The sequence below is a fragment of the Stegodyphus dumicola genome, chromosome 7 (assembly GCF_044657685.1).
Source record: "Stegodyphus dumicola isolate Sdum_Otavi_A_Nest chromosome 7, ASM4465768v1".
In the NCBI taxonomy this organism is placed as follows: Eukaryota; Metazoa; Arthropoda; class Arachnida; order Araneae; family Eresidae; genus Stegodyphus; species Stegodyphus dumicola.
The window spans coordinates 84,014,505-84,026,999 of NC_140774.1; the positions used below are offsets into that span (position 1 = coordinate 84,014,505).

The 12,495-nt window shown below is 30.6% G+C and overlaps 1 protein-coding gene across 6 annotated transcripts in view; it reads left to right on the forward strand.

Moving 5' to 3' along the window:
* Window positions 1–12,495, forward strand: part of LOC118191564 (ATP-dependent RNA helicase DDX24) — a 133,488-nt gene that overhangs the window by 69,183 nt on the left and 51,810 nt on the right. For all 6 annotated transcript variants that reach the window (XM_085820541.1, XM_085820539.1, XM_085820542.1 and 3 more), the window contains 3 exons: window positions 4,573–4,691; window positions 10,351–10,472; window positions 10,577–10,695. In XM_085820541.1, the coding sequence (XP_085676667.1) occupies window positions 4,573–4,691; window positions 10,351–10,472; window positions 10,577–10,695 (360 nt within the window). The remainder of the gene's footprint in view (window positions 1–4,572; window positions 4,692–10,350; window positions 10,473–10,576; window positions 10,696–12,495) is intronic.

Genomic DNA, 12,495 nt, shown 5'->3' on the forward strand with positions numbered 1-12,495 from the left:
AAAGAAACCATGAGTAAATTTCTAGGAGAAATGTTTTTAACCTTGTTTACAAAATCTATTGAATTTTTTATGGTGTAAATGTTATTGTCTAATAGAGTTGAAAATCTAGAAAATAAATATTTAGCTATGGATACGAGTACAATAGGGCGGAAAGGAATACCACTTTTATGAATTTTGGGAAGAGCATATAATCTGGCACAATTCGCAACAGATGGGATAAGTGATTGTTTTAAATTGGTTGAAATGATTTGTGAATATTTGATCGCAGTTTTTATTTTTGAGAGGTCTGAAGGTGAAGGATCTTTAGGGATTGGATTATATATGGTCCTTCGTTTAAGAGTTTAGTGACACCATTGATGTAAATGTTCTTATCCATGACGACTATCTGGCCACCTTTGTTGGCCTTTGAAATGATAATTTCTGGGTTAGAATGAATTTTGCGCATTGTAGCTCTTTCTTTCGCAGTTAGATTTGGTTTCAAAGGTTTATTATTGAATTTCACATTATGAGTGATAAGATGCCTAATCATTTCTTTCTGTGAATGTGAAACTTTGCTGAACTTGAAAGGTTTTTCGATAGGAGCCAAAATCTTTGGAATCGAGGGTTTACAGGTTGGTGAGAAGTTAAAATTATATTTTAGAATTCTCGCTTGTTCTTCTGATAAACTAACATTAAAAATATTGACTATCTGATCTTATCTGATCTGACTGCTTTCTTATCTGATCTGATCATTATATCATATCTCGTTCATTTGCACTTTTGCAGCTGATGATGGTGGTTCGGTAAAACCATCGAAACTAGTCCTGGGAAAATTTCAAAATATAACGCTGATTTTTGTTGTTTGACTTCTGAATTAGTATATTAAAGCTACTCAAAGACAAATATATTTAAGAGATGTGGTACTTGTGGGAAGTGACACCAAAAAAAGATTGGACTGGCCATTGGGTTGAGTTATAGAATTAATCCAGAGTTAAGATAATTATGTTAGAGTGACAAAGGTGAAAACAGCTGCAGGTGAATTGATCCATCATGTACAACGATTGTATCCTTTGGAAGTGATGGACGACGAGAACTTGTTTTTACCTAAACAAAACCAATTTAATATTCCTGCTAGTAAAAAAGTTAACTTTAATCCTTCTGATAAGATAATTAAAACTAGATGTGGTAGAACTATTGTAAAACCTTCATGTTTTAATTAGTTTTTTTTTTTTTTTTTTTTTTTTTTTTTTTCATTTTATGATTATACTAAGTACTGTTTAGCCTGGTTATTAAGTATATTGTATTTTGATTATGTTCCGCCCACTATAAGTCAAAAGGTGGGAGGAGATGTCGTGAGCAACTCAACGGTTGTATAAATGTAATTCCTTAAAATGTTAAATTTTACGGTTTAGCAACATAGTATCGTTTTTATGTTTTAGAATTAAAAACACCATGATTTTGCATTAAGGTGGATTGCCCGTATTACTTAATTATAAATCTCCCTTTACGTTTCTTCTTTTAATGGAGTACCGACTGAATGAACAAAATTCAAGTAGAGGCTCATAACAGCATGATTACAGTTCATCAAAACTTGAATTAAAATGCCTCAAATTTTTAGAATTTGGTTACATTTGTAGACAAAAGTAAATTTAGTATTTTAAGAATGATAAAAAACAAATTATATTGTGAAAACATGGCGGAGGTAACTGTATGAGGACAGTCTTGAGTTGTATAACTGTTTGTGACATTTAAAGTCTACCTTTTATTGGCGACAAAATTGATATTTTTATGTACTTGAATGTTTTAAAACAATATATGAAACTCAGCACCCAAAAAAAGGACTTCATAGCATTAAAACTTTATCAGGATGATGATCCAAAGAATAATGCTCATATTTGCAAATTGTGAACTTTTTGATACCCATAATTTGTTAATCAAAACACTTGTGTTTAAGCCAGACTTCTAGCCTATTGAGCATATTTGGGATCATTTGTAAGAGAAAATTAATAAATTCAGAATTTTCAATTGCTAATCCTTTGGTCCGGATATTGGACATCCCAAATTGCAAAAACTGGTAAGCCACATACAATTGGAAAAACTTAGGTGCTGCTAGGAATAAAGTGTGTAGATGAAGCTATATTTGGTGAAAAAAGCATAAAAAAAGTCAAAACAATATCTCTGTCAAATAACACAGTAGCTGTCAGAATTGAATGAAATGTCTTAGTAAGCAGAAAATCAGTTGTCCATAGAATTAGCAAATGTAAATTTTTTTAGCCACAACTGGACGAATCTACTGATATACAAGGTTTGCCCCAGATAGTTGTTTTTATACATTATATATGGAAAAACGAATTGCATAAAGATATGTTATATTGTGAACCAATTATTCAAGGAACTAGTAAAGAAATGTTCAAGACTCGAGACACTTGTATAAAATCTGAAGATTAAATGTGTTGTTATTCAAGTGCTTCCAGTCAGTCCAAATGCATCATAGACTCACTGCAGTCTGAAAAGCATTGTTATCAAAATGAGCCAGATGATTTAAAAAATGTTTTGAACACTGCTGTCAAAATAGTAAATTAGTAAGGTCAAGACTAGTACAACAATATTTATTTGAAAAGTTTTGTGAAGAGAGTGGAGGAGAGGAACCACAAATCACTTCTGCATACAGAAGTACATTAGCTATCATGAGGGAAAGTTCTAACAAAACTTGTGGAATTGTGTGAAGAAGACGCAGTGTTTCAGGGCGATAAAAACAAATTAGGAAAATTTCAGATGATCTGAAATTTGTTTTGAAGTTCAAATATTTAATAGATATATTCACTACTAAATTTAATGAATTAAATTTATACTTAAAAGCCATGGTAAAAAGAACTAAATGCATGGCATGTTAGACTGAATGTGTAACATGTTTTTATACATTATGAGGCATGAATTCTCTTCCATTCCTCGACATCTTGATCACGCACAACATATCCAATTTCAACAGCTGTATACTATAAGCCTTCATCTGTTTGCATTGTACCACACTTCAAATCATGTCATTGGACTAAATATAAAGTAGCTTCATGTTATTTCTTCATTTTCCATGCACTTTGAGTTTGCTCTTCCATTCAGCTCTTGGTCAAGAACTAAATTACTTAAAAGCAGTTGCTATTGACAAAGGCTTTTCACGTAACATTATTAACCAAACAGTTAAAAAAATCTCATCTCAACACATCAAAAAATACCCTTTGATTTAAAGAGATTGTAAGAATTCTGTTGTCATTCCTTTCTTTCCATTTATTAGTTATAAAATTGCATGTATTTCACAGAAATTTAACATTTGGGTTGTTTTCTCTTCTGTCATTAAAATTGTCTGTCGCATTTGTAAAGATCCCATTCTGGATATGAAATTCCTGGGATATGTACAAGATTCTTTGCCATTGGGGTTTAATTTATGTGGTCAAACTAAGCGAGCCTTAAAATTTCACCCTTAGGATCATGAAGCATGTGTTAGGATAAAAGAAACTCGTAAATCCTCTGTTTCTCGGCACACTGTTATTGGTCAGAAAATCACATTTTCCATTTGTCAGCAGCCAAAGTAATTTTTACTTTGCTGAAGAAATAAAAAACTGTCAAGAGAAGAACTGGATTGTGCAAGGCAACATTACTGCTATAATGTCCTCAATAGCTGATAAAGAACTTACTATGAAAAAATATAGTATGAAAATTGACTGGTTATCTGTCCTGTAACCTTATCCATTTCTTTTTACTGATGCTATTCCCTTCCACAGCCTTCATACTTTTGTGAAGTTGGATTTTTGACAATGGGAGGAATTAAAACCAGTAAGAAGTACTAAAACAAGCTTTGCAAGTGCCAAACTCTTTGCATCTGTAAATAACATGAAATGACCTGGACTTCATTGCAGTCATCAACAGCAAACAAATGCATGCATCACACTGGTCTTATTAAAAATATTTTTTGTAAAATTGTATTTAATGATAATTATTTTGAAAAGAGGTTTTATGAGCTGTTCATTCAGTGCTTTGAAGATGAAGTGGCTGTTCTTGCAGCCACTTCATCTTCAAAGCACTGAATGAAGCAGTTTCTAAAAAGTAGGACACAATGAAGCAGTTTCTAAAAAGTGGGACACAATGTTTAAAATATACGAACTTTTGGAATAATATAACTATATGTTTGGTAACAATCTCAATTTATGTGTGGTAGTTTCCTTGTTCCTTCTTCCTTTTTTAAACATTTGTTTTGAATTCATTATTTGTAACTTCCAATATAATCTGATCCTTAAAATTTTTATTATATATATATATATATATATATATTATATATATATTAATGATTCTTTCATAATTGAAAATTCAAGCATTAATGAATTTTTACATAGATTACCATTGTATCTACATAATTATTTTTGCTCAAAAGATGTTAATCAAAGAAGGAAAACAGTAACTAGATTAATTATTTTCTTTTCAAACATTTAGTTTGCATAATAGATTCCAGTGCATTATTAAATTTCATTTTATTTTAAACTCTTTAAAAGTTTTCTAATAATCCTCTATGCATATTTTGTTCTAAGATTATTTTCTTAATAGGATGAATCACATTTAAGCCACCTTTCAAGTGTGAGATATTTAGTCATAGATGAAGCTGACAGAATGGTAGAAAAAGGACATTTTGCTGAACTTACACAGATTATAGCGATTATTAATGGGTAATTATCTTTACAATAGATTTCTGTTAATGACAGTAATAAAGGGACAATTACGATAAAATATAAATCTGTAACAGTTAATTGATTGATAAAGAATTTAAAGTATTACTATTCATACTTTCCCAGCAATCAAACAATTGGTATTGACAAACATAAATATTAGTGTGAAATATATCGTAGAACAGTAATTATGATGTTTAACAGTATCGGGTGGTTATAATTAAATTTCCCCAAAACGGCATACTACAACGCAAAGGCATGGACAGAATGCAATGAAATTTTGTATATGGTGCTAGCTGCTTACTTTTTCTTTAAAGCCCTTATTTTTTTGTTTTTAGTGCTTTTTTTTTTTTTTTTTTTTTTTTTTTTTTTTTTTTTTTTTAATGAACGCGCTATTTTTCCCTGTACCAAAGCCAAAACTAAAAACAACTTTTCTTCCTAATATGGAATGTCAGATGGTGAATCATACTCCCAGAAATAGCTTTTCCCCCTATCTCTGCATTAACATAACCTTTGGTGTGCACGAAGAGTACAGACAGGTGCGTTTGAATTTCTATCAAGATCTTAATAATTTGCATTCTCGTTCCGCTTGGTCAGTTTATATTAGTGTTTATTATGATCATTATGCTTATATTATGAGCATATGTATGAATGTTTATAATAACATAGTTGCAGTAACTGCTGAAGTATAGTAAACTTCCAAAAATGGTTGTGTTTTAACACAGATTAGCTTTCTAAGGAATAATATTCGGAATGGCTTAAATAAAGGGAAAGTCATCGAATAGTCAAAATAATTTCATTTTTTTGGCCAATACGTTATACAGTACGAAGATTGGGAGGTTCTCCCCTTTCTCCACAAAATCTCAAATATTGAAACTGTTACAGTGTGCTGCAAAACAAGCCACAGACCCTCTTTTTTTTTGGCATGTGTGTTTTTCCAATCTGGATTGAATAGGACTAAAAATTCTGCAGTCTACCAACCCAAGCGAAGAATGATTCTATTCCAGGAATTTAATGCCGTCTGTTGAAAATTAAAATGAAAAACACCCCAGTTATTTAGTTCTTTATTCTCCCAATACTGGCAGCTGTTGATTCCGATTGCGGAATATCACGTAGGGAAGAATTACGGCGCACGTATTGCGCAATAACGTTTGCGATATCTTGCAGAGGTAATTAGTTTTGATGTTCAGTCCGAGATTTGTTTATGAACACTTAAAAGAGTTTTACTGTGCTTGCTAAGCAGAATATTTTTCAGTTCAATTGGTTTATTTTTATGTGATGCATATATCAAAATGTCAAAAGCATTTATTTAGCGGAGAAATCTAAAGAGCGGCTACAGTCTATCCCCCTTCAGCTCCTCTTTTTCAAGTTACGCTCGACTGTCCGAATATTCGCCAATTTCCAAGTATACAGGGTAGTTAAGCTTTTACTGTTAAAGGATGACTGCATAAAGCAAATTTCTGTCTTCTGGTTTCAGAAATGTTCCTTTTTTTTACTTAAATTACTTTGCTTGCAATATCTGTTAAGAGAAAACTGATATACAATGAAAATTTAGAAAATGTTCAGAATTTAGATTTAAATTATTTAAATATCAATATGAGTGGAAAAATGAATTGTATTTATTATTTGGTTCCAAGCAAATACAATAAATATTCCTTATTATTATTTATTTTCTCTATTTTGAACTGAAATTTCATCATTAAATCTTGTAATATAGTTTAGTTCTGCATAGTTTTTTCCCTCTCGTTGTAAACTAGTTCTGTAAATTGTACTGTTATTTAAAATTTTAAAAAAAAGTAATTATTTTCCATGGTTGAGGTAATGCTTATTCTTTCTTAATAAATACTCCATTTCTCATTATTTTAAATTACAAGTCTAATTTTTAAGGTTATGCAGTTGTGTATAATGTAATTAGACAAGTGCTTATTTTTTCTTAAAATGTGCTTGAAAAGTCTTTATAGGTGCTTATTTTTTTAACTAAAATGTGGCTATGAACCCTGATATGCGCTCACTGAATTTCAAAAAAAAAAAAAAAATAATTCCAAAATGTTCACCAGATGGTGCTTTTTCAGGAAAATTGTGAGATTTAACACACTAAACAACCAAAACGGAATACAGAAACAATATTAATAATCCAGAACAAAAATTATGAGTAATAAAATGCAAAATCAGAAAAAGCTGTCAGTTGTAAGAGAAAAATGTCGAGGTTTGCATGCTTAGGAAAAAGGGAAAGCTTTATGCAAAACAGGTTAGGGTATAAAACGTTTGAAGACGACGTGATTTTTAAGTTGATGTTTCGGCTGTACTAATGGTGGTCTCTTTAGTTGAACATGAGTTATTGGGAAAGCTGTTTTACGAAAACATGGGAAATGCTTCTGCTGCTATTTGTGAATTTCGTTGTAGAAAGAACCTACGGCGTGAACCAATGTCTACTAAAGGTATCCAGGCCATGATTAAGAAATTTAAAGAGACTAGGAAATTAGGAGTTCAACCTGGAAGTGGTCGTAAATGTGTCACAATAGTACTTATTGAAGCCATCAAGACAGCGGTTAACGCAGTCACAGGCATTGAGAGTTTTGGGGCAGTAGTACGCATGCAGTTTCTCGACACACAGGATATTCTTACAGCATCGTCTGAAAAGTATTCAGAAACATAATGCTCTACTTCCCATACAAGATCTGCTATACCCAGGAGCTGCTTGATAGGGACAACCCACAACGTCTCTCATTTGCAGTCAGTTTTCCCAACAGAATGACTGTTGATCTGTCATGGCCTTGGAATATTCTGTGGAGTGACAAGGCTCATTTCTACCTCAATGGGACAGTCAACACACAGAATTGCCACATTTGGACTAAGGAAAATCCAGGATCCACACTGAAATTTCCCTATGGTCTCCAAAGGTCACTGTCTGGGGTGGATTCACGGTGACATTCATCCTTAGGCCATTCTTCTTTGAGGAAATCAGTGAACACCAGTCTATTACATGTTCCGTTACGGGTCGTCAGTACCATGACATGCTGCAGACGATTATTGTGCCGTGACTACAAAGCCGGGTCCTTACATCAACCGTTTTCATGCAGGATTTTGTGCCCCCACATATCCTTGGGTCCGTGAACTATTGCACCAACACTTCACAGAGGAATATGTTATTAGTCGCTCCTTTTCTAATCCATCGCCACCACGTTCGCCAGATCTAACTCCTTGCGAGACGTTGAATGACTTAAAAAACTACATAATGCTTCATGTGCATAGCCTCACAACTGATCAGTTGCTATTGAACACACTATCTGCTACTGAACATACTGTCCATCGACTTGAAATTTTGCAGATGAATGAGGGTGGTCACATGGAGCAACCTTTCCCTATATCTTCCTGGGCACTATTAACAACTGCTCCTCTTGTTCAATTTCATCCTAATCTATTCTTGTTTCTGCAAACTGAGCTGTTTTTGTATCTTCCTTACCTTTACTTAATATGGTTCAATGACAAGGTGATTCAGAAACTAAACAATAACAGTTACTATTGGTTCTGTATTCCTTTCTGGTCATTTATTGTATTAATTGTTCTGTTTTTCTCGAAAAGGCGCCCTCCAGTGGACATTTTGGTACTAAATTTTTTTTTTTTTTTTTTTTTTTTTTTTTTCAAAATTCCCTGAGCCCATCTCATTTATAGTCCATGTACAAAATTTTGTGTTGTATTCCGTTCACCCATTTGCACTGTAGAATGTCGTTTATAGGGGAAGTTTAATTATAACTACCTGGTATATTCAAAATACTTTATCATCCAGAATTTTTTCTAACATCGTTCTGATGCATCACTGGAGTTAAATGATTCAACTAAACCACACGTAAAAATGTTACTATAGTATTAACTTGTATAAGTATGTACAGTATCACTCAAAAGCATAATCATATATGAGTATGTGAAAAAATAAGTAAATGATGATTTTATTACATTCATGTGAGTCAGTAAGTCAGTTTTAAATTTTTCAGTCTCTTTTTTTTTTTTTTTTTTTTTTTTTTTTTTTTTTTTTTTTTTTTTAAACCTCAACATGACTGTTGACTACAGCAGCTGTTTTAGCATTAAAACATGATTACAGTTAGCAACAGCTAAAAATTTCAATCAAAATACATGACTGAATTGAAAAAGTTTCGGTAATATTTAGTTTATAGTTTGTGATATAAGGTTGCTATAGCTTGATGTGTGCCCACATGTTTTGGCCACTCTGCTGTTAATGCAAAAGTACCTATAATCTAAAGGCTGAAAAAACTTTATTTTGTAATAATTTTAATGTAATTTATGAAAAGGATTAACAGAAATTATATTTTGGAAAAAATGTCTTATCTTAAATTACTTATCATTGTGTAAAGTTGGTCATGTAAATATGTTGTGTTCAATTCTGTTTATCTCTTATAAAATAAATTCCATGAAATGAAATGTGCCTTGTACTATATATTCATTTTATGAACCTTTGGTTCTTTGCTTTGGAATTCAGCTATTGTTTTGGTTGCGTATAATTTATGTTAATTTTAAAATGATTTTAATTATTCGTAAATTTTGATGGAATGATCGAGACAACAGAGAATGGATTGAAAATCTGTATTAGTGAAAATGTTAAAATAAATATGTGATCAGATTTTCATTAATGAATCATGAAGGAAAGATTTATATTTAATAACAATTGTTTTTAATTTTAACTTGAAATTATTGAAAGGTTATTTGTCAATTTTTTAACAGTAGTGTTGCATAGAAAACTATATGAAATTTCTTAAAATGAATTTTCTTATGAATATTTTGTGCAATATAATAGTGTCCCTGTGTTCTTAAGTAACTTGCTCCAAGATTTTCCTTTGATTGGGAAAGGTTGTAATGTGTGATATTCATAAGCCATATATGAATACAGTCTAATTGATAAGTAAAGCAATTTGAGACATTGCCAACCTTGAGTAAAATAATAATAAATAAAGCATATTGTGCATTATATTGTATATTATACTAATAAAGTAATGCAAAGTACATTGAACACAAATACTTATTCATTTCTATTGTATACATGAAAATAAGGATTAGTGGCATTTAACTTTATCTTCAGAAGACGGCAAAAAAAAAAAAAAAAAAAAAAAAAAAAAATGGAAGAAGCATAGTATTTAGTATTTATTCTGTACAATATTAAGAACTGTTTTAAGGGATGATAAAAATCAAAGTCAGCAAAGAGAAATCATGTTTCTCCATGATCTGTTTGACCATGAATATCTACTACCTCATGCCATTGCATTTATATACATCCCAGCAAGGTTGTGACCTAAGAACAGTATTTGAGGGAACATCTGTAAATTGAGAACACATTTCTATGCAAACTGTTTTCATTGTCCTTCCCGTATTTGGCTATGCTGGTCTGTGATATGAAAACACTGTTGAGCAATTTGAATTGCTATATTTATGTTGTGACTGATTTTTATCTGGCTTAAATTTTGAAACTTAAATGGTGTTCCTCACCAAAAAAATGTAAACTATAGATATGGAGTTGACAATCATATTCTTTAACATGAATTACCAGCTGTTAATTTGCTGTAACTACATTATTTTAAATGTTTTGTTTTTTATTTCTACTATTTATTACATTAAAAAAAAAGTTTTCCATTGTACTTTTCAATTTCAGAAACAAAAATAACAAGAAAAGACAAACATTTGTCTTTTCTGCGACTTTGACACTTGTTCATGATGTCCCTAAACGTCTAGTTCTGAAAAATAAAAAGGGTAAACTAAAAAAGAATAAGTTAGGTAAGGTTGCCTGAATATAATTTTTGTTATCTAATTAAATAAATTCTGTTTAAGTGCAAATGGTTTTAAATTTAAATACTTATTATCTTTTTCACTTTTAACAGATTCTTTAATTAGTGTAATTGGAATGAAAGATGGTCATAAGGTTATCGACATTACAAAGAAGACTGCCATGGTGGACACTCTTGTTGAATCTCAGATAATGTGTAGCACTGAAGAGAAGGTTAGTTGGTTTGCAATTGTTAAATTTCTCTTGCTTCCATGCATCTTCTTTTATTTTACAACTGATAAATTTCACTGAAGGAAGCTATGATCTGTGTCAAATTTACTTGTTAACTAAATAAACAATTTAGCAAACAAAATCATATTGTATGTACAAGTTAATATGATTTTCTTACCTTTGTTATAATTGTATTAAATGTATGTAAATTTCATTGTTTTTGTTGAGAAATTTCTGAATGAGAATTTCATCTTAAATTTTCATTTGAAGCACCAAGTAACTGTATGCTATCTTATAAAAATAGGAAAAGTTGACTGCCTGTAATTCCAGATGATTTTAGTTGCTTTAGGGAAGATGAGTATTGGTGATGTTTTGTTACCATTCTTTATTTATGTTGTTGAGAACATTAGTCAGTCTGAACTTGATTATTTACGAAAGAGGTTGACTTGAGATCCTATTCAATGTACACTGCTCAAAAAAAAAAAAAAAAAAAATGGGACAGTGCTATATCTCCCGTTCTACTGGGCTGATTGACAAAATTCAACCTGCGTTTTTCATGTCTCGAAAGCACGACTTAGGATATATATTAGATTTATATATAGCACTATTCTAACATAGGTATTTTGACACAAAATCGGACTTTTTCTGAAATAACGTACCAATTTTTTTCCATATTTCGATTCTACGACTCAAATTATGCCAGAATACCAAGTTTTGTAAACATTGTACGAGTAGTTTTTAAAATATAAGCTCTCAAAATTTTAGCTCCTCAATGTTAATTGAATTTGGCAAATATTTATTAATATCTCTTTTTTTATTAAACTTTTTTGATTTTTTCTCTCACATTTCGAAATTTAGGTTTATTCCAAATAAAATTTACCCATTTTTTGCATTTTATTTTTAAAATAATTTTTATAAATTTTTCGAAAAAAATTTTGAATTATAACCTATAAAATTTTTACCATCATCTTAAAGTAGGTGTATTTTTAAGCATATCTGCAAAAAATTAGGCTTTTTTATTCAGAATTTTCTAAGATATACACGAATTTACATATTTTCGCGTTTTGAAATTTGGCATTTTTTTTTTTTTTTTAGGAATAATAACGCCAAATGTGGTCTATGGATTTTTGTTACACTGAATTGCCACAGCTATTTTTAACCTTAAATTTCAAGTAAAATTTTACGAAGAATTAATTATATGACATTTTTTTCCCTCAATGATGCGTAATAAATATTTATTAATACTATATTTAAAGCTATTTTTTAAATTATATATGATATTATTCAAATTTTTAACTATTTTTTAAATTTCTCTATATCTGAAAAAAAAATAATAAATAAAATAAGAGTAAATTTTGGTATGAGTAAATTTTTACCTTCGGCGTTTTATCGTCTGCTGCTTTACTTCGTTTAAATCAAATTGTCTAAAACTGAGAATTTTTGTTTGATGTTTATTTGAATTTTATGACAGTAACTGCATAATTTATTTCTAAAAACAAACTGTTGCTTTTGAAGCGGCTGATACATATTTTTAAAGCACAGTATATTTTTATAGAAACATAAGATTTTGAATAATCATTTTTATAAAAGTCAAATTATGATATAAACATACAACCCTCTAGAGACTGAATTAATGGAAGTTCGGTGGTTGTGTAGAAATGATCTGCAGCTACTTAATGGCTGGATAAGTCAGCAGATTCTGTAGACAAGTAAGAATAATTATATAAACGACACCCAACATTCTGGATTCAATTAAAAACGAGGATACGATGTTTATTAAATGAATTCAAGAAGTTTTAAAAC